The following is a 24,301-nucleotide window of genomic DNA, read 5'->3' as shown; positions in this document are numbered from 1 at the left end:
GAAAGATGTAAATATTCATCAGCTATTCTCTGCCAAGTGTTGTGAATTCTAGGAGTCCAGAGATGAGTGAGACATCATGATGAGGGAGTACATTACAATTTAAGTTGGAGCAAGAAAAGTTATTGTTCAGGATATGAGATGCTCTGCATACTAGAGGATGGTAGATTACTCTCTGGGGTTTGAGAGAGGAAATGATACTAAGTTATTACTAAACATTACTAAAACTGAGTCTTCAAGGATAAGTAGGAGTTGGCTGGGACAGCATATAGAGAAAGGGATTTTTAGCAGATAGTGGAGAGAAGCCAGAGTTTATGGTGTAGAGCAGGAGAAATGAAGCCAAATGACTCCAGCTGGGCTCAGTTAGTGCATACTCATAAAATTAGTATTCTTAGAAATGAGGACTTAAAGATAATGGAGAAGAAAATCAAAGTATTTTCCTTGCATTTTAGAAATATAAATGTGGATAATGCGAGAGAGAAATGAGAAACAGTAAAGGAGAGTATTTAACAGGCTCGTGGGAGAATCCCAATGAGACATGAGCAGGGTATCTTTGGTGTGAGGTGCTGCATTCAACAAATATATCAGCTGGGTCATATTCCACAATGCCTGGTCCTGGGTGAGTGAAGGCCAGTCTGCTAGATTAATGTGAGAGGCTGCATGGTAGAATAGCCAATAGTTCTGACTTCAGACTCATGTTCTGGACTCTTTTTCAAACTTTTCTTACTAGCTGTGATAGTCTAGGTGAGTTATTCCGTCTCTATGCCTGTTTCTTTACCTATATGAGGCAGATGACAATAGCCATTATACTGAGGAGCTGTCAAATCAAATCACTTAATAATTTGTGCACATTATCTTTGTTTAAACAGTGACTGAAACAGAGAGAGACCTCAATCAGTGCTAGCCACTGGGCAATCTGATTCCAGAGTTATATGCTTATAACTGCTATATCAGAAAAACAGGACAATGATAAAAAAGCAGCACTCATTTGGGCAAGTAAGATGGCTTCACGATCTTTTTAAGTGATGACTTTTTAAACTAGGATAAGGAAAGTAGTATTTGGTCATCCTGGCGGCTCAGATGGTAAAGAATCTGCCTGCAATACGGGAGACCCAGGTTCAATACCTGGGTCAGGAAGATCCCCTGGAAAAGGGAATGGCAACCCACTCCAGTATTCTTGCCTAGAGAATTCAATGGACAGAGGAGCCTGGAAGGGCCCATGGGATCACAAAGAGACAGACACAACAGAGAAACTAACTCTAAGGAAACGAATGTATAAGGCACTTCCACAGAACTGGTAGCACTTGCTATACCATTATACATGCCAGGCAAAGATGGAAAACACAATTTGAATTCTCTCAAGGTTTTGAACTTGGATCCCAGAAGAATGATTTTACCATTGCTATAAATGAGAAAGAAGGTTTCACAGTTGTATCTAATTCACAGGGTCACTGAAGCCATACACATATTAATTCATTGTAAAGGATTTCGCACAGTGATGGGCCTGGTGTAAGCTCTCAGGAGTTATCAGTGATCATCGTAAGACTTCACTGCATCTCAGGACGAGATGAGAGACACATCTGAATGACCCTGGAGTCCTATTTCTTGCAAACTCTTAGCGCCATAGTAGAGAGCTAGACCAGCAGATCTGAGTCAGCACAGAGGAGAAGCGACTTGGCTTATAGCAGCTGACAGCAGCCACTCGGCTCCAGCGGCCTCCCTTTTCTAACAAGGCAGATTTGTTTTGTTTTCACTCCTTCTGCCATCACGACATAAAGCTTAAAAGTGCAGGCTCCTCTCTACTGGAAACTTGGCTATGGTGTCAGCCAACCATCTACGCCCAGTCAAAGCTAAGGGTTTGGGGCATTGTATGTACTTTACTACTTCTCTGCTCAGAGTTCTCTCCATATCTCCCAATAAACTGTGTCATATCTACATGCCTAGAACAACAGGCATTTGATGACAGCGGGAGGCAGAGATTTGGCATAGGTCTGCGTGGATATTGAAAGCGGGATATCAGCTTGGGAGATGGTTGAAACTTAGGCCCACAGCGGTAGGCACTATCCCTAGGCAATAGCAGGCTGTAGTCTAGACTCAAATCAGAAATGGTAGGGTTAACATAAAATAGCACAGAGAGGGTGTGGAGAAAAGGGAAGCCTCCTACGCCATTGGTGGGAATGTAAATTGGTGCAGCCACTCTGGAAAACAGTGTGGAGTTTCCTCAAAAAATTAAAAATACAGTTGCCATATGATCTCCAGGGCATCTCACTCCTGGGCATATATTCAGACAAAACTATAATTTAGAAAGATACATACACCACTATGTTCATACCAGCACCATTTACAATAGCCAAGACACGGAACAATGTAAGTGTCCACTGACAGATGAATGGACAATAAAGACGTGATATACTGTATCTATCCATCTACAGCGGAATATTACTCAGCCATAAAAAATAATGAAAGAACGCCATTTGTAGCCACATGGATGGACCTAGAGATTATCACACTAAGAGACGCAAGTCAGAAAGAGAAAGACAAATAACAGATTGTATCACTCATATGTGGAATCTAAACTATAACACAAATGAACTTATTAAAAAACAGAAACAGCAACAGACTCACAGACACAGAGAACAATCCTGCAGTGACCTGCAGGAGGGGGTATAGCAGAGGGAGGGAGTTGGACTTCAGGGTTACCAGATGCAAACTATAACATATACAGAATGATAAACTCATATACAGAATGATAAACAAGGCCCTACTGTATAGCACAGGAATCCATATTCAAAATCCTGTAATAAACCATAATGGAAAATAATATGTGTGTGTATATATATATACACACACACATATATAACTGAGTCACTTTGCTGTATACCAGAAACTAACACGGCATTGTAAGTTAGCTATACTCCAATAAAACAACTTAAAAAACAAAACAAAAAAAGCAAGGGATTTGAATGAGAGACAGGAGGACTGCTGGGAAATCAGAGGTGAGCATACAGGATTCAGGCAGGACAGTGGCAGAATGGTGAAATGTCTAGGGGGAACAAGAGCCCTGCCTCTGGACAGAGGTTTAGCAGTAGAGATTTGATCTCTGAAATGATGCCAGAAAGAACAGAGGACCAGGAGAATGACTGGCAGATTACCAGCATCTTTCAGAAAACATCAGATGCTAATAATTAGTGCTACAGCAGAGATCTATGCAGAGCTTTACTTGTAAAATTTAGATCTTAAGGTGTGAGAAGAAAAAAGTGGTGGGAGAAGAAAGGACTCAGAAATAACTGCAGGAATTCAGTTATTAGAAGTAGGGTCTGTGCTTAAGTTACAAAGGGCGCCCCTGGTGGCTCAGCTGGTAAAGAATCTGCCTGCAGTGGGGGAGACCTGGGTTGGATCTCTGGGTTTGGAAATGTATCAGAAGAAAATAAATCATAAAATTGAATTATGATCATAGACTAGTCCATAGACATGATTACTTTTTCATACAATGTTACCAAAGGTAAATACTTTCTAAGTAATATCCTGTGGCTCCCTGACAAGTTCTCCTGTTAAGAGCTTTTAGAAACAAAGGAAAGAGACAAAGAAATACATGAGGCAAACATCTCAGAGGGCATCCAAAGGAATCTTTTTTTTTTTTTTAACATTTCAAAATTTGTTCTGGAGTATAGTTGCTCTACAATGTTGTGCTAGTTAGCAAAGTGGATCAGCCACACAGACTCACATATTCCCCCTTTTGGATTTCATTCCCATTTCGGCCACCACAGGGCACTGAGTAGATTTCCTTGTGCTATATAATAGGTTCTCATTAGGTATTTATTATACATAGAAGTGTGTAGATGTCAATCCGTATCTCCCAATACATCCCACCACCCCTCCCCACTTGGTGTCCATAAATTTGCTCTCTAAGCCTGTGTTGCTATTTCTGCTTTGTAAGTAAGACCATCTCTACCATTGTATTTTCAGATTCTTTGTTTATCTGTTAATATACAATATTTTTTTTCTCTTTCTGATTTGCTTCACTCTGTATGAGAGTCCGTAGGTCCATCCACGTCTCTGCAAATGACCCAGTTTTGTTCTTTAGGCTCCTCTGAAGTCAATTTCAGAGGTTGCCAGGTGGCTTTATGAAAATCAGCAGGGTCCCTCTCCCAAAGAGACTCATTTCCAAAACTAATTACAATAAAGTCATAGGTAAGCCAATGAGCCTAAATTCTTCACAGGTGGGATGGCTCGGATTGCTTAAATTCATCAAAGAAAAAGAAAGGTAGATGACAGTCAGATATACTATCTCCCAGTCTCAATTTGCTGCTTGAATGAATTACCCAGGGTAATGCTCATCATGAGATTAACCACAGACGTGAGAGTTTGGGTGGAAGTTCCAATCCAGTGAGTTTGCTTTGCATTATTTTGGATTATGAAGGTAAATCTCTTGATTTTTTTCTATGCCAATACTATTTTTATCTTGTTAACTATTTCAAACAAAATTATGCACTCAAGGGTAAAAATATGTACAGCTGATGTGGTGGTTAATTTCATGTGTCCACTTGACTTGGCCATGGGGTGCCCAGATGTTTGGTTAAACATTATTCTTGGACTTCCATTGGGGTCCAGTAGTTAAGAATCCACCTGCCAATGCTGGGGACATGGGTTTATCTCTGGTCTGGGAAGATTCCACATGCCACAGAGCAACTAAGCTTGCGTACCCCAACTACTGAGCCTGTCCTCTTCCTTACTTCTCTTCCACCACGACAGAAGCCACAATAAGGAGAAGCCCACACATCACAAAGAAGAGTACCTCCCACCTGCTGCAACTAGAGAAAGCACCCGTGCAGCAGCAAAGACCTAGCACAGCCAAACAAGCAAGAAAACTATTCTAGTGTGCCTGCGAAGGTGTTTCTTGGTGAACATAACACTTTAACCTGTAGACTTAGTATAATAACATGGACTGGTCTCCCTAACATGGGTGGGTCCCATCCAATACGCTAAATGCCTGAATGTAACAAAAAGGCAAAGTTTTGGGTAAAGTTATGGGCTTCCCTGGTGGCTCAGCTGGTAAAGAATCTGCCCACAATGCGGGAGACCTGGGTTCGATCCCTGGGTTGGGAAGATCGCCTGGAGAAGTGAAAGGCTACCCCCTCTCCAGTATTCTGGCATGGATAATTCCATTACTTGTATAGTTCATGGGGTCGCAAAGAGTCGGACATGACTGAGGGACTTTCACTTCATGGGTAATTACCTCTTTCTGCCTGATGGTTTTCCAGCTGGGACACTGGACTTTTCTGGCCTTCAGACTCAAACTCAAACACTGGCGCTCCTTTGCTCTTGAGCCTGCTAATTTTCACACTGTTTTTTATACCATCAGGTCTCAGCCTCCAGAATTGTATAAGCCCGTCCTTCTAATAAATTTTTCCTCTCCCTATATACAGTCTACTGGTTATTGCTGGAGAACTCTGACTAATATGGTTGGCTTTCCTCTCTCTACTGCATAAATCTATACTGCTTAAATTTACCGATTACTCATCTGTCAGAGAAGTTTCAGTCCTTAAAGTTACATGAAACATAACGATGGAGAACCTCTCAGCAAAGCTACCCTGTTCTGTGTCCTCCCCTCTCTTGCTTTGGAAACAAGCATATTCAGTGATTTATACATTAAATGTGGAGTTCCAGAGCTGTGTTCCTTGCTGGTCTTGCACAATTCATTTTATTCTCATAGTTAGTTTGTAGTAGCGATGACTTATTTTCTCTTTGATTAGCTTATTTGTGCAGTAAACTAAATAGTGAGAGGCAGGGAGACCTGGTGTGCTGCAGTCCATGGGGTTGCAAAGAGTCAGGCATGGCTTAGTGACTGAACAATAGCAACAACAGTAAATAAAGCTTTTAAAACATAACCTGATCCCCAGTGGGGGCTTTTACCTCCATTTTATTCACCTAAGTTTGCTAAGTTTTACCCTCTCCTTGCAACTTTAAAAAATTATTAAACACACAGGCACACAATCATGTTTTATTCATCTTCCCTGAATAAGGCATAGGATATTTTAAAAGGCCCCCAAACCCTGTGGAAGCTAGAGTGGGTATGGTATCCTGCTGTGTGATTATAAATTAAAATGTCCCCTTTCCTTCCTGAAGAATAAGTCAATACCTAATATCACAAAACTTTCCTCCCAGCCTCTTTTTTCTTTCATGTTGGAATATAATGTGTCTATTGATGTGAAAATGCACCAGCATGCATTGAAATATAATTCAAGGTAGATTTCCACTCAGCTGGCATGATGATAGCACAGCCACTTTGGGAATTGAAATATAATAAAAAGTCAGTTAGGTGACACTACCTGGGAGCAACACACTGTTAACTCAAAAGCTTTTTACTGGGTACCAGGTGATTCTCACAGCAAGTCTACTTGTGAACTTGGGAGAATAAAATCAGCCATCTGTGTTGTAGGTATATCCAAGGTGATCTATATTTATAGCTATAGATCTGAATCTATTGCTCTATATCCATCTCGCTTTTGGTTTTTGCTAAACAGGGGAGATATGCTCTCCTAGCCACATCTAAGCTCCTAATTAAAATGAGCACAACACTTCACCCATCAACCTTCCTCGGGCTCCCTCGTTTCCAAGAACTCAGAGCCGTATTTTGTCGTCAGCATCCTAAATGATGAATTTCTGTTTTCCTCGAACATTTTATGTATCTAGAAAACCATCCAAAAGTAGAAACTTCTTATTTTTTTAGATATTTTTTAGTAGAACTATACATATAGAAATTTTCACTCAGTTGCATCTGACTCTTTGCGACCCCATGGACTATAACCCACCAGGATCCTCTGTACATGGAATTCTCCAGGGGCCTGGTGGGCTGCCGTCTATGGGGTCTCACAGAGTCGGACACGACTGAAGAGACTTAGCAGCAGCAGCAGCAGCAGCAGTTAGTATTATCCAGATTTATTTCATTCATATCTCTTTTCTAGTTATCCATACATTTATAAAAATAATAATATTGAGGTTATATTCTACATAATTTTTGTAAACACACTTATTCACTATGTTTTCCAATTGTTATAGGATTTTTGAGAAACATGATTTCTTATGACATAATAGTATTCCACATAAGGATGTGCTCTTTAAAATAACCTCTTCAAGAAAATATTTACTTGTTTTCAATTACTTTTATTATTAAATATATACTGTGATAATATATCAATGTACATCTTTACTGAGAGTCAGTCATGTCCGACTCTTTGAAACCCCATGAACTATACAGTCCATGGAATTCTCCAGGCCAGAATACTGGAGTGAATAGCTATTCCCTTCTTCAGGCGATCTTCCCAACCCAGGGATCGAACCCAGGTCTTCCGCATTGCAGGCAGATTTTTAACCAGCTGAGCCACGAGGGAAGCCTGAATCATCATGACTCAAATTTAATTAAAGGATATGCAAAGACTTCTAATATGTTCAGCTTCTAAAAAACTATGGCTTAAATTTGAATTAAGGAATATAATATATATTATCAAATAATGCTCCATTTTGCTATAAGACAATGTAAAATAAATCACTTAAAGTATGTGAAGTAATGCCTAAACATTACTTAATTTTTGAGTTACAGAAATTTATTTTAAGAAAACTATAAAATTATATGGAGTTTGAAATTACAGAGCTGAAAATCAATTCTCAATAACTTAAAACATAAAAATATTATAAACAACCATTTTTCCTTGAGGCTTCCCTCGTGGCTCAGATGGTAAGAATCTGTGTGCAATGTGGGAGACCTGGGCTCTATCCCTGGGACAGGAAGATCCTTGGAGAATGGAATGACTGTCCACTGCAGTATTTTTGACAGGAGAATTCCATGGACAGAGAAGCCTGGGAGGCTAGTGTCCACGGGTCTGAAAGAGTTGGACATGAATGAATAGCACTTTTTTTTTTCTTATGTGAGGAAAAATAAATCTCATGATGCAAATTATCACTGAACTTAGAAATTGGTATATGGATCAATTCTTCCAAATATTAATATACTAACTACATTTTCAAATGTTTGTAAAATCAAGAGAAGAGATATTCTAATTGTAATAGACAGTGCCAGGAGCAGTCCTGGGGAAATGCATGTGCTGAGATTGAACTGGGAACTCGCCAGTATTTTCCAGCACATTTCCCAGCTATGCACAAAGCCAAGAAAATGTCTATTCCTTAGGCTATGGTCTGGATGTGTGTTGAAATTCATGTGTTGAAATCCTAATGCTCAGAATGACAGTATTAGTAGATGTGGCTTTGATAGGTGCTCAGGTCAGCAGGGAGGAGCCCTCAGGAATGGGATTAGAGTTCTTATAAAGAAGACAGCACAGATCATCCCTTTTACCACATGCTTGTTGTTGCTGTTGTTCAATCACTAAGTCATGTTCGACTCTTTGCGACCCTGTAGACTGTGGCACACCAGGCTTCCCTGTTCTTTACCATCTCTTAGAGTTTGTTCAAATTCATGTCCATCAAGTCAGCGATGCTATCTAAACATCTTATCTTCTACTGCTCTCTTCTCCTTTTGTCTTCAATCTTTCCCAACATCAGGCTCTTATATAATGAGACACCTCTTTATATCAGATGGCCAAAGTATTGGAGCTTCAGTTTCAGCATCAGTCCTTCTGATGAATATTCAGGGTTAATTTCCTTTAGGATTGACCGGTTTGATCTCCTTGCTGTTCAAGGGGCTTTCAAGAGTCTTTCCTAGTACCACAATTCGAAAGCATCAATTCTTCAGCACGTCAATGTAGGAGACATAAAGAGAGGTGGGTTTGATCCCTGGGTCAGGAAGAGCCTCTGGAGAAGGAAATGGCAACCCACTCCAGTGTTCTTGCCTGGAGAATCTCTTGAACAGAGGAGCCTGGTGGGCTACACTGCATAGGGCTGCAAAGAGTCAGACACAACTGAAGTGACTTAGCACACACACAGCCTTCTTTATGGTCCAACTCCCTCACGAGAACATAGCAAGAAGTCTGCAGTCTGCAACCAGGAAGAAGACTCTCACCACAGCTTGACCAGACTGGCACCCTGATCTCAGGCTTCCAGCCCCCAGAACTATGAGAAATGTGTGTGTGTGTGTGTGTGTAAAAATGACATAGTTAACAGATTTTGTTATGGCAGTTTGGGTGGACTAAGATACTTTCCCTTAAAGGACCCAAATGGAAATTTATCAAAGGTTTGCAGAGGAAATTCCCCTGCAAAACAGAAATAAAGCAAGGCCCCAGGAAGTTTCCCTTTGGAGACAGGAATACAGAGCTGATGTTTACTGAGGACAAGTTTCTGAAGCGGTGTGGATGTTAAGAAGCCATTCGATAATTGAAGCAATGTGGGGCTTTCCTGGTGGTTCAGATGGTAAAGAATCTGCCTGCAATTCAAGAGACCCAGGTTCGATCCCTGGGTCAGGAAGATCCCCTGGAGGAGGGCATGGCAACCCACTCCAGTATTCTTGCCTGGAGAATCCCATGGACAGAGGAGTCTGGTGGGCTACAGTCCATAGGGTCACACATAGTCAGACAAGATTGAAGCGACTTAGCACGCACTCACGCTTGCACTCTCTTCATAAACAAAACAATGAGGTTTGAACACTTCAACTTAGCAAACAGTTGATTTAGGAGGAGGGCATATTCTGAATGATTCTTCTAAAAGGTTTTGTTTTCATGGATAGAAATTGATTTTTTCTTCAATAGGTGAGAAAGGTCATTAACAGAAATCATGTTCCTTTCTCCATATAAATGCTAAACCACTTTCCATCACCTTATTAACAGGGCAGATGAAAACTTTATAGTGTATTCTAAGCATCTATTTGTAATTAGGGCATAAAATTGATGCATTTTGCAATTAAAAACTTTATTTCAAATAGTATTCAGATTCTTTGTGTGTCTGTGTGTGTGTGTGTGTGTTTTGTTTGGCTATGTATCAGACAATAATACACAGGAATACTTTTTCTCTTACTACTGTTACAATATTATAATATTGTTTCTGGAAGATACATTGAGTTTTCCATTATGAATTGATGGCATAAATACTCTCAGGTAATTAGAACTTTAAAAAATCCCAACTCTTCAAATGAGAAGACCAGTCCATAGGTCAGTGTTTTTCTAATTATGGGTTGCAGCTTGTTTTTAGGTCATGAAATTACTTAGTGGATCATGGTAATTTTAATTGAAGAGCAACAGAAGAGAAAACAACAAAATTATGAGAGCACATTAAAACATAAGGTAAATTATATTTCATGAAAACTTTGTTTCAGTAGGTATTGAGTATGATATAAAATGCTTTCTCATTGTTTTGGTCAAAATCATTTGAACCTGGAGGATGCTGTGCTAAACGAAACAAGTCAGAGAAAGATAGATACTATATGACCTCACTTACATGTAGAATCTTGAACTAGAAGCCATAGAATCAAAGAGTAGAATGATGGTGGTTTCCAGGGGCTTGCTGTATATTGGTCAGAGGGTACCAGTTTTCAGTAAGGAGACGAAAATGTCCGGGGGAATCTAATGTACTGCATGGTGATTTTAGCTAACAATACTGCGTATTGGAAATTTAAGTATACATCATGACAAAAATAAACTCAAAATGGCTTAAAGACTTAAATATGACATGATACCATAAATCTTCTAGAAGAGGACATAGGCAAAGCCTTCTCTGACATAAATTGCAGTAATATGTTCTTAGCTCAATCTCCCCAGGCAAAAGAAATAAAAGCAAAAATAAGCAAATGAGACCTAATTAAACTTACCAGTTTTTACACAGGAAAGGAAACCATAAATAAAATGAAAAGACAACCTACAGAATAGGAGAAAATAATGGCAAACAGCATACCTGACAAGGGCTTAATTTCCAAAATAAACAAATAGCTCATAGAACTCAATATCAAAACAACAACCCAATCAAGAAATGGACAGAAGACCTAAAGAGACATTTCTCCAAAGACAGATGGCCAACGGGCACATGGAAAGATGCTTAACATCACCAATTATTAGAGAAATGCAAATCAAAACAACAATGAATTATCACCTCACACCAGTCAGAAAGGCCATCATCAAACAATCTGTGAATAATACGTGCTGAAGAGGCATGGAGAAAAGGGAACCCTTCTGCACAGTTGGTGGGACTGGGTACTGGTGCAGCTACAATGGGAAGGTTCCTCAACAAACTAAAAATAGTTAGGACAGGCTCTGGACTAAAAATAGAACCACCATGTGATCCAGCAATCTCGCCTCTTGGCATTTATCTGGAAAAGACAAAACCTCTAAATCCCAAAGACATATGCACCCCAGTGTTCACTGCAACACTATTTACAATCACCAAAACACAGAAGCAACCTAAATGTCCTCTGACAGATGAAGGGATGAAGAGTATGTGGTATATAGACACAATTAAATGTTACTCAGCCATGAAAATGAATGAAATAATGCCATCTGCAGCAACATGGCTGGACCTAGAAATGATCATACTAAGTCAGACAGAAAAAGAAAATATCATATGATATCACTTATATCTGAAATCTAAAAAAATACAAATGAACTTATTTACAGAAATATACTCACAGATATAGAAAACAAAATTACGGTTACCAAAGGGAAAAAAAGGGGGGGGGATAAATTAATAGTACGGGATTAATAAACACACTGCTATACATAAGATAGCTAAGCAATAAAGATTAACTGTATAGCACAGGGAACTATATCCAATATCTTATAATAGCCTATATGGAAAAATATTCTAAAAAAGAAATACACATATATATATATATAAATATATGAATCACTTTCTTATATACCTGAAGCCTGAAGCTAACACAATAATAAAAATCAACTATACTTCATATAAAGAATAGGGTAGATATAACACAGAACAATTATCCTTTGTTAAAAGCAAATATCAGTGTACTCTATGTATGGGAAAAAAGGAAATCTTTGAAATGTAAATATTTCAATGGACTATATAGGAATGAGACTACAGAAAAATTCAAATATCAAATTCTGTTTTCCTTAATTTGCACAGATTCTAAGATAAATTAACAAAAACATCTAAAGTTTACTTTTATCCTATTTAAGGAAACTTATGAGGAAATGGTAACCCATTCCACTATTCTTGCCAAAAAATCCCATAGACAGAGGAGCCTGGCAGGCTACAGTCCGTGGGGTAACAAAAGTTGGATATGACTGAGCAATTGAGCATACACACACATTAAGGTAAATTAGTTGCTGTATATTGTATTCCTTTGTTTATTATATTTTAATAAACACATTTTAAACTAATTTAGAGTATCCTGGGGTCCTAAATTCGGAAAAGGCAATGGCACCCCACTCCAGTTCCCTTGCCTGGAAAATGCCATGGATGCAGGAGCCTGGTAGGTTGCAGTCTATGGGGTTGCACAGAGTTGGACACGACTGAAGCGACTTAGCTGCAGCAGCAGCAGCAGCAGGGGTCCTAAATTAGACATTAAATTAGCAAATGTTTATTGATTACTATGTTTAAGATCCTATTCTTTTAATTCTAATGGTACTTGTTACATGGAAAACCACCAGGAGTTTGGGTTTTCTCAGCGATTTCCAGGAGGGCGGACTTCATCTTGTATTTTTATATGTTTAGGCATGCCTAAACATCAATTTTAACAGAATCTAATGGGGAGTTTTTCAACGGTGGTAAATATTTGTATGTGTATTTGTTTTATGTGCTATTCTGGTCTCTCCAGATAAATTCTATTTGCTCTAACTCTCTCCACATGAATTTATACTGAGATGCAGTGATAAAATATGGTGATCAGTCATTTTCACTATAAGCTTTTGGAGAAAAAGCAAAACTAACAATGCAAAAAATGAAAAAATAAATATCTAGGTATTTTACAAGAGCTTTTGATTTCATTTATTAAGATACACCTGTGACATAATGCTTCCTTGTCTTCCTTGAGTCCTTTTCTGTAATAGACCACACAGCCAGCTCATACAAAAACACACAGCCTGTTGTATGAAAAGGCACATATCCTCAAGCAGGAGATATTCTGTAAACACTAGTTCATGGAGCCACAGTGCTGACCTCAGCAAACATTCCTGGGGCATCTCTTATGTTACAGGCATTGCTCTACGTGCAGGGGCATGGTCTCTGCCTTCAAGTAGCTGATAGCATACAAGAGAAATGAGATGGACCCAATCATAATAGTGTCACAAATGAACACAGAATATTTAGAAATCAGAGCTCACAGTCACACAGTTGAGCCTTCTGTTAGGAACTTTCTCTCACAGTATTTGGTACATCTGTACTAGGGGCTCCGAAAATACTCTTTTTCCTCCCATCTTCCAATTCTAAGTAGTTCATTACTTAGAATTGAAGTACTTACTTAAAACACTGCTTTCAAGAAACATCTAGAGAAATTTGATGATTTGTGTTTTTTTTTTTTTTTTTTTACTATTTTTCAGTCCCATACAAGATATCATTTTCTTTGTTTATGATATCTCGTTTGGCAATATCATCTTTCTTTGTGCCATCATATTCAAGGACTATTCCAAGGTCGACCAGTTTATTCAAATAACAACAATATTACCTAAGTCTCCGTTTATTCTGCCACTATACTGTCAAGTTTAAAAATCACTCTACTTAGCCAGGCCAGTCTTCCTACAGTTGATCCTTATCTCTTGTCATTCTTCTTTGTACTCATTTCCCTTTTTTTTCCCCCTAATACTTTGCATACATTTAGAAGACCACATTGAGCTTTTGATTCAAGCAGTAGAACTTACCTTTAAAGTCATAATTTACATCAACGCAAGCTTATTACTCGTAGTAAAAGGAATGTGAATGTCCATAAACTCAAAAGATACCAAGCACTCTTATGTTAATAAAACAATTATTCTTTGTTTTTGAACATATGATCTTAGAGGAATATCCACTGCTCAATGCAAGAGGGATTAGCATTTGTAAAAAGGAAAGGATTTCAGTCCTGTCAAGACAGGCCCAACCGACTTTCTTCCTCGCCTACCCTCATCCGCTCAGCGTTTCTAAGTTTCCCTCATTCAGTCTGCACTCAGGGAAGCCAAGGAAAGATCTCCGAGTCTGAATCCAAACATAATCACGAGAGTGTGCCAACAACAAAGTAAAAACAGAACCCTAGCTGTGGAAATCACAACAGCAGTTTCAGGCACGAACATCGAATAGATTCACTGACCTGACGAAATGTCTATCTGGTTCATCTTGGTCTGCGTGACGTTGATGTGAACACCAACTTTGCTCTCAGTGAGGTCAATCTCCACGTTGCCCAGGTTATCTGCAAAATGACTGAAAAGCAGGAGACCATTGGGGTTCCAAGTCCTGAACTGGAAGCTAACCGAAAACAGGTCCTGGTGAAGCCGTCCGGGCACCTCCAGATAACTGGTAGCGTTGAAAAAGACAGGTACGGTGTAAGGCTCCACACACGAGAAACTCAAATTTCCCTGGAAGACAGAAGGGCATGCTTTGAGGAAAATGTAGAATAAAACAAGCACCCATGTAAGACAGCTGACCAAGTGAGAGCTGTACACATTTCAAAGCAGAGCTTGAGCTGTGTGCAATTCCCATGTGCAGTCATGTGACACAGATTCATGTGTCCTTGAAAGGACATGTCCTGGCATGTCCTTTCTGCTGTAGCTAATAGAGTTCAGCAGCTGGCTATCAGACTGAGGGATTCATACAAGCACCTTGCATGATGGATTTGACAGACTGACAGCCTGGTGTAATGGGCTGGCTATGAAATGGATACATCCTGTGTGGTGGGCTTGGGAGTGGACCACTGGGCTTTCTGAAGAAAGCAAAGAGCTGCTTCCTTCTCCCCCACAACTGACGGTATATCAGCTAGAGAAGAGACGCCTCTGTCTTCTTTTGGATGGCCTTGGTCAATTATTTATTAATATATAAATCTAGTCTCACTGGGAATGATGATCTCTTGGTTGCTGTTTATTAAACTAGGATGGGGCAAATATTCTTGAGTCTTATCCCTGTACCTAATATACATGAATTAATATTAACTAGTTAGTCAAAGCTATGGGTTTTGCGGGAGTCATATGGGTATGAGAGATAGACCATAAAGAAAGCTGAGCACCAAAGAATAGGTGCTTTTGAACTGTAGTGATGGAGAAGATTCTTGAGAGTCCCTTGGACTGCAAGGAGATCCAACCAATCCATCCTAAATGAAATCACCCTGAATATTCATTGGAAGGACTGATGCTGAAGTTCCAATACTTTGGCCACCTAATGGGAAGAGCTGACTCATTAGAAAAGACCCTGATGCTGGGAAAGATTGAGGGCAGGAGGAGAAGGGGACGGCAGAAGATGAGATGGTTAGATGGCATCACTGACTCAATGGAGATGAGTTTGAGCAAGCTCTGGGAGATGGTGACGGACAGGGAAGCCTGGCGTGCTGCAGTCTATGGGGTCGCAAAGAGTCAGACAAGACTGAGCAACAGAACAACAGATTATTTTGTTATTCAACGCAAACTCTCATTTACATTCCCATGAAATGTGCATATATCATAATACATTAATGCTTTCAGAAACAGTGACATGAATGTACAAAAGGAAAAGGAAACTGTTAATTGAAGCTTCCTTCTCCCCCTCATGCTTCCTCTATTTGGTACAAAGAAATCTGATTATTCAGATACACTGAATTTTATATTCTAGTATCTAAGTGCCTTCCTTTTAAAGATATGAAAAAAATCTACATTTTTTGCCATCTTTTTTTTTAATTCCACTATACCTTGAGGAATATGATTTGAAGGCATTTTTTTCTTTATTGTTTCCTTAAACACCACCACATACTTATCCCCAGAGGCATAGTTCTTCCATTTTAGTACATTAACCATTTAACCTAAGTTAGGCTGACCCCCCAATTAATATTCAAATTAAATCTGTGCTGCACCGGCATATGCATGCATGCTAAGTCGCTTCAGTCATGTCCAACTCTTTGTGACCCCGTAGACTGCAGCCCTCCAGCCTCCCCTGTCCATGGGGTTCTCCAGGCAAGAATACTGGAGTGGGTCACCATTTCCTCCTCCAGGGGATCTTTCCCACCCAGGGATCAAACCAGCATCTCTTAGGCCTCCTGCATTGGCAGGCAGGTTCTTTGCCACTAGGGCCACCTCGGAAGCCCTGTATCTTCACAGATGATTAGATGACTGTTTTTAAAGGCTTACATTTCCCGATGAAAAGAGCTGCTTATGCACAAAAACTGACATGTCATAACTGACCACTTGCCTGTGTTGTGGAGACTGTCTTCCAGCAAAGTGAAAAGTTCTGAGTGATGGTGCTGATTCTGGAGTCAACATTTACTGAGGAAATGGGTATGTATAAGGAGAACGGTGCAGGATAAGTGCTGAGCCACTTACACAGAAATATTAGCACCCGACATCTTCAAAAGCAATTCTCCTCTGTAAATATTTGCTTTCGTAGAGCAACTTGCCAAATGTCCTGCCTGCCTCTATGCTGCCTAAACCTTTTAATACACATGTTTATTTTTGTTTAAAAGCCTTTTTTGTGTCTGCTCCTTCCATTTTAACAAATGTAATTATAGATAATTCAGGCTTTTTAAAATGTCTTTGTTATTCAGGTTAAAATACCATTTATAAGCAACAATATATTGTAGTAAAAGTTGACTTTGGAATGAGTCTCCAGAGTGCAATTCTCTGTAGTTTGAGAACCTAATGGATACATGTGAGGACCAACTGGGAGGTTTGGGGCAGAAATAACACTTTACTTCTTCTTAAAGGTGTAAATAATGGGAAGGGTATTATGATGATTTGGGTTCTGCATCTTTCTGTCTTAGGGGATAATTTCTGAGGAAACAAAAGGATTCTGATGCCATTTTATCCAAAGCTTAAAATAACATATATACATACATATATATATATATATATACTGCTCTAGATAAGAAATGACACAGCATGGAAAGAGACTATGACCTTGGGACTGTATACTGTGAATCCACAATCTTTGTTTCCCACTCATATGCGTTACCTTGGAAAGTTATTTTTCTAAGTTAAATCTCAGTTTTCATCTACAAAATGTTTATGACAACATCTCCCTTGTAGTATTGCTCTTAGAGTATCATAAAGGTAACAGGTCTCACACAGTACCTTTTACCTATACATGGAGCTATTATTTTTCCCTACAGTCAATATCTTATAAGAACATGTCACCAAAGTTCAATTTTTAACTGTTAGTATAAATTCATCATTAATTTAAGAAAAATAATCAGTAAAAACATTCTACATTCAACTATTATTTTATGAGCTTCACTGGTGACTCAGCGATAAAGAATAAGCCTGTGCAATGCAGGAGACACGGGTTTGATCCCTGGGTCAAGAAAATCCACTAGAGAAGGAAATTACAACCCACTCTAGTATTCTTGCCTGGGAAATCCTATGGATAGAGGAGCCTAGTGGACTACATCCATGGGGTCACAAAGAGTTGGACATGACTTAGAGACTAAACAATAAATTATTTTATAGTTTCTTATATCCAACCAGAACTCCTGTTTATTCACTGGGCATTTTCATTTGTCCCCTCATTTTATGAAAACCCCAGGCTCAAATTTTGGATAACAAATCCATCAAAGTCAGAACATTGTACAAACACTCATGACATTTTCTACTCCCACTGACTTCCAAATACATGGATATCTGGATTCCCAGGATCTTCCCATTGAACTTTGGGACTGAAGAAACTCCTGTTCTTGCAGAACCAGAAGGAACCCACATACCAGATTTATAAGTTTCTGGAGCAAATGGCAACCCACACCAGTGTTCTTGCCTAGAAAATTCCACGGACACAGGAGCCTGGTGGGTTACAGTCCAGGGGTCACAACGAGTCTGACGAGACTGACAGACTATACTTTCACTTTGAAATAGTTCAACTTGGAAACACACACACCAGAGCCAGGACCACTGTGAGTTTCTGAGTCACAGACTTCACTATCCAATCTAATTCATCTTTATTGAATTGCATAATACTTAGTATGTTTAGAGCTTTGACAAGAAGTTTATTTCTTTATATATCTGAGTGAATCAGCTTTGGAAACATGAAAAAAACTAATAAAGCTCCTGGCTTTTAAAATTTTTAAATACTGAATTACATCATCATCAAGAAATGTAGTACTCTATACAATGTGTCATTTGGAAACACGAGGCTGCTGATTTAAGGGCTGCTGAAGATGGTGACTGCAGCCATGAAATTAAAAGATGCTTACTCCTTGGAAGGAAAGTTATGACCAACCTAGATAGCATATTCAAAAGCAGAGACATTACTTTGCCAGCAAAGGTTCATCTAATCAAGGCTGTGGTTTTTTCAGTGGTCATGTATGGATGTGAGAGTTGGACTGTGAAGAAGGCTGAGCGCCGAAGAATTGATGCTTTTGAACTGTGGTGTTGGAGAAGACTCTTGAGAGTCCCTTGGACTGCAAGGAGATCCAACCAGTCCATTCTGAAGGAGATCAGCCCTGGGATTTCTTTGGAAGGAATGATGCTAAAGCTGAAACTCCAGTACTTTGGCCACCTCATGCAAAGAGTTGACTCATTGGAAAAGACTCTGATGCTGGGAGGGATTGGGGGCAGGAGGAGAAGGGGATGACAGAGGATGAGATGGCTGGATGGCATCACTGACTCGATGGACGTGAGTCTGGGTGAACTCTGGGAGTTGGTGATGGACAGGGAGGCCTGGTGTGCTGTGATTCATGGGATTGCAGAGTTGGACACGACTGAGAGACTTAACTGAGCTGAACTGAACTGTACAGTTGGGATGATTGTCCTTCTGTAATGGGAAATCTAGAAACTCCGGGGCTAAAATTCCAGGCCCCATCTGAAGCAGATTTACTATTTATAGTAATTTTAACTCAAAAATCAGTATCTAGTCTTAGAATACATTCAGTATCTCCATATTTTCAGGTACCTCTAAAGTTAGTTTTATATAGTGGAGCCCACAAGCCTAATAACAAATGCTATGATACTGTTGTCTATTAACAGTCCAGACAAAACAAAATTTCTTTGATTTTTCTAGGAACTGATATTATGGGGGTGGAAAATCTTACCACATTTGAGGGCTCCAGTTTCTTCCTTCTTGCCAGATCTGTTATGTTGATGCCATTGTAGTTGATGCTTTCCATGCAGCCTTTGAAGTTCTTTCTACTGCTGGAACTTGGTTTTCCAGAGAAAGGTATGCCTCCGAAGGTTATCTTTGAGAAAAAGATAAAATGTAAACATTCACACTGTATTTGGCTTAGAAAATAAAAACATTTACAATAAATTAGACAAAACTACTAACATAGCCAAAGTCAGCTATCGTAACCTCAGCCAACATATACAGACATTTTTTCTGTATATGACTCTAAAGTCTGTTGCATATTAAATTATGTTGTTTACTGAAGTATATACTGATTGTATTAATTCTGAAAATTAGATTATAACTTGAGCAAGAAAATAGCAACAACTTCTAAGCATTTTTAATACCTGGACGGTATTTTATCAATTTTCCTGAGAATGTTCTAAAAGATTTCACACAGCAACCATCTTTTATAAATATTAAGCATATATTTTTATGCTTATAGTATCAATAAATGTTACTAGTCATCATGAAATAACCAGAGCTAATATATTAAGTTTATGACTTCAGCCCAAAGGAAGGAATCTTGTATTCACCCTATTTAGACATTGTAGTCTAATGATCACTAGAGTAAAAAAATTGTTAGGCTTATTGTGAATACAGAATATAGTTCCAAAAGTCTCACTGCTATATTGATTAGAAATATCTTTGGGTTTGGAGGTTATAATTTGAGAACTACAGGCTTAAAGATATTATAGGTCTCCTAAATCCTGAGGAATAAGGTCAATGCTCCTTCCTGTGATTTTCAAGCAATTGTTAAAATCACAATAAAAAGAGAACATATGTTTTTCCAGATACCTTTGATCAAATTACATTATTATAACATTAATTTCATATAATAGAAAATTATACTTAATTATGTATTGCCAATAATGACATGTACTGCTAATAGTGAATGAATCTATTAATCATAGCTGTAATATCAAGATATATAATCCAGACATTATATTTCTTTTAAGTAGTATTCAATTACCAGTTTTTCCTACAAAGGTTGGAAAATGAAAGACATCTTTCAATGTCAAAACTTTATATTTGATATCTAAGGCAGAGATCTTTGGGTTTTAGAAGATATGTATTATGCCTCTGTTATACAGTGCTTTTACATTTTAGCTTTTTTAATGTAAATGTTTAAAATTATTTTTAACCGTTTCTTAATTTTTAGTTTACAATGTTGTGTTAATTTCAGGTATACAGCAAAGTGATTCAGTGATATATACATATATGTTCCTTTTCAGATTGTTTTACATTATAGGTTATTGAAAGATATAGAATACAGTTCCCTGGGCTGTACAGTAGGTACTTGTTGTTTATCTATCTTATATACAGCAGTGTGCATATACATTTTAAATTCTTAAACAGTTTTAGGGAAAAAAGCACAAATTAATAATAGTTTATGAGACAACCAAAAAAATTAAAAAACTCACTTAAAATGCAACTAAATGTATTAATAACAGCTGAATATACACTATATATTCAGCTTCCCTGGTGGCGCAGAGGTTAAAGCATCTGCCTGCAATGTGGGAGACCTGGGTTTGATCCCTGGGTTGGGAAGATCCCCTGGAGAAGGAAATGGCAACCCACTCCAGTATTCTTGCCTGGAGAATCCCATGGACGGAGGAACTTGGTGGGCTACAGTCCACGGGTCGCAAAGAGTCGGACACGACTGAGCGACTTCACTTCATACACTATATATAATTTACCTTAGAGTTTAACTATGGGAAGAAAAGAGAAAAACTACGAATAAACACTCAAAAAAGAATCAGGAGTCTACAAAAGGAAAAACAGGGGCATTCTGAAATACATTAGGGAAATATTTTCAAGTGGCACGGAACTGAACTTATTAGGTGCTATATACATATACTTAATATCATAGGTTAGGATTACTGAGACTTTAATGGAGTGTTGAATTTCCTATCCACAATTTATTTTACCAATTTCTGCTCCAGTTGATAGTAATAAAATCTTCCAAGCTTAATGACATGCAGCATCACACTGTGAATAATATTACTAAATACTATTATAGTTGAATGTATTGCTTTATTCCTTCTGGCTGTGCATAGTTTCTTTATTGGGGGACTCTTATTTTCCTTTGGGATGATGACTTAGACACTCCTTACAGTTTCTCTCTTTTCAGCAACCTTCAGCTCATGTCCTATCCTATAGAAGGTAACCTGGTGAAGCATCACAGGCTCAATTTACAAGATTCCTTACAATTAAGAGAAGCGGGTTCAAATCCCAATTTCTAATATAATTCATCATTTGATATAAGGTGGTCACTTCTTCTTTCTTGTTATATGTCCTCATCAATAAAATATTCTCTAATACTGTCATAATTCTCATGGTAAAAAAAATAGCTGCAGTTGTTAGATTAATAATCAGATATTGATATGACTAACATTATTGCTTTATTAATGACACTGTTGTTCAGTGACAACATTGACTCTAAAAAAGAAATGCATTGACCATTTTGTTAGCTGCCAAGAGTTTCGAAAGTGAGACAGGGCTTAACCAGATACCTCTGGGTGTCCTTTCTCCCACCATCTTTAAGAAAATAATACTACTTTTCAGCCGAGCACATGCTCCGCAGCCAATAGATGGCATTCACCAACCTCTTTGAACAAGATTTGGTCTCATGAGATTTAAGCCAAAGGGTTGCGTGTGACTCTAAGAACTATAATTAAAGAAGGGATGGGGGCACAGTGTTCTTCACTCCCTTCCTTCACACTGTCTGGAATGCAAAATGGAAAGTGAGTAGTCAACTTGGAGTGAGTTGCAGAGGGGATGGAGTAGCAGCGGAATAAAAGGAGACTGGGGTCTTGACCATCATGGTGCTGCCTTATGAGCCCAGGGCTAACTGCCTACAGGCCCCTTTTAGGTGAAAGGAATAAACGTGTCTGTTATATGCAGTCTAATTAATTATAACTGATACATGTAGTAATACTACGTATTACTAATAATATGTAGTAATATCTGTTATTCCCTGATGCCTCCTCTCAAACAAGCCATGTGTTACTATTTTCGCTTTATGGCAAGGGAATATGATTCATCCAATGTCACACAACCAGGAAGGGGCATAAAGGGATTTAAACCCAGGCTTAATGGCTCCAATTTGAGCTCATACACTTGATTTTCTCCAAAACTGCATCATGTTGAGATACAAAGGTAGATCCAGATATATTAATGTGCACCATCTGCCAATAATTGCAGTATCTAAGGAAAGTAATTGGATAGCAGCTCTACAAAGGGAAGTAAGCTGAGTCTCTCCTGACTCTCTGTCAATTTAAATTTCTTTCTACGTCTCCCTGACAAATATGTCTCAGGGATTTTAGTCCACAGGTGAGGTTCTCAAACATGGTATTTTATCTAGAAGGGCTCTGAAGTGTTGATGAAACTGCTGACCATATAGGAGGGGTTGTGTGTGCATGAATATTCATAGATTTCACCGCAAATTCAACAGGGACTATGATCCCAAATTTTTAATTCTGTTTTTTTGAAAATTGGAATTGTGTTTGTCCATTGCTAATGTTTTAGGATTTCTCACCTCTTCTAGAATACTTCAAAGTTTATTAATGTAGGAGATAGGTCTGTAGGAGATAGGTCACATAAGCCAAGATTAATACTAATTTAGAGAAGATAGGAAGTCAGAGAATTTTCACATTCTTTGCCTTTCAACAATAATTTTCACTTTACAGAGATGTTTTTTTGGGGGTAATTATTCCCTGATAACCTTAAATTTACTTTAATGTCAATAAAAGTCTCTGTATCAAAGTTTATATTGCATATTCCATTCTAAATTTCTGTTTAGAAATATATGTAATATATTCATATTATTGGACTTCCCTGGTGGCTCAGATGGCAAAGCGTCTGCCTACAATGTGGGAGACCCGGGTTCAATCCCTGGGTCAGCAAGATGTCCTGGAGAAGGCAATGGCAACCCACTCCAGTATTCTTGCCTGGAAAATCCCATGGACGGAGGAGCCTGTAGGCTACAGTCCATGGGGTCGCAAAGAGTAAAATAAAAGTCTCTGTATCAAAGTTTATGTTGCATATTCCATTCTAAATTTCTGTTTAGAAATATATGTAATATATTCATATTACAGAAAATTTAGATTAGAAGCTATTTAAACATATAAGGAAAATAAAAAAAATATAGTTGTAAAACCTGACTTTTCACATACTATTTTATGATAAGCACATTTTATGTTCTAAAAGATTTATGGGTGGATATCAATAATACCACTGACTCAATGGACATGAGTTTGAAAAAATTCCAGAAGATAGTGAAGGAGAGGGATGTTTGGCATGCTGCAGTCCATGGGGTTGCAAAGAGCTGGACATGACTTAGCAACTGAACAACAGCAATGGATAGCACACATATATGTGTATATTTATATATCTGTAATTTCAACAATGGGACCAAGGAACATTGAAATGGCACAGCAAAGTCATAGGGGTGTCCCAGTGATTAACCTGTTTTTACAGAACTTTTATTCCTACTTACGATTTACATTTTTGATGGACACTGTAAAGCTGAATTGCTCTCCAAAAAATTATTTAAGAAAAACTTTATATACCTCTCAGTGTATTATGAGAATATGTATTTTTACCAGACCAATATGATCACTGATTATTTTTAATCTTTAGTCATTTGGAAGGTAAAAAATATCTTTTTATTTAAGAACAATCTCTTTAAAATAGTCTGTATTTTTATTTATTTTATGACATTTATATCTGAGAAAATAGAACTTGTCAAAGGAACTATCTATAGTCATGAATTTATAAATGGTTTAATGTAGGATTTCTTATGCAATGCTTTCTAATAGATACTAGGCAATTATGTATATAACATACTGTATATTATCAAGAACAAGCAATTTATAATTACCAATAAAAAGACTATGACTTAATTTATTCTGGTTTTGTTAAATGGCTCTGATAACATAATAAATGGCCCTTTTCTTCAAATACATGCTACTTTGGTTCCAAGTTTTAAAAAATATTTCAATAACTCATTAACAATTTAAAATTTAATGAAATGACCTATATTAATAAATTAGGTTGTGAAGCTGTAAGTTTTCTTTGGAGAATAAAATGAAAATGGTAGTCTCTTATGATCCTTTGTATTTCTGTGTTGTCTGTTGTGATCTCTCCATTTTCATTTCTAATTTTA

The 24,301-nt window shown here is 38.1% G+C and overlaps 1 protein-coding gene across 1 annotated transcript in view; it reads right to left on the bottom strand.

Annotated features, from left to right (window-relative positions):
- The window catches only part of LOC129658456 (contactin-associated protein-like 2), an 836,688-nt gene that overhangs the window by 278,066 nt on the left and 534,321 nt on the right, over positions 1-24,301 (bottom strand). The window contains exons 7-8 of the mRNA XM_055589413.1: positions 19,061-19,204; positions 14,174-14,438 (exon numbers count right to left, since the gene is read on the bottom strand). Of these exons, the coding sequence (XP_055445388.1) occupies positions 14,174-14,438; positions 19,061-19,204 (409 nt within the window). The remainder of the gene's footprint in view (positions 1-14,173; positions 14,439-19,060; positions 19,205-24,301) is intronic.

This window comes from Bubalus kerabau, chromosome 8 (assembly GCF_029407905.1).
Source record: "Bubalus kerabau isolate K-KA32 ecotype Philippines breed swamp buffalo chromosome 8, PCC_UOA_SB_1v2, whole genome shotgun sequence".
Classification (NCBI taxonomy): domain Eukaryota; kingdom Metazoa; phylum Chordata; class Mammalia; order Artiodactyla; family Bovidae; genus Bubalus; species Bubalus kerabau.
The sequence above is the reverse complement of the archived record's forward strand: the minus strand, read 5'-3'. Positions and strand labels throughout refer to the sequence as shown.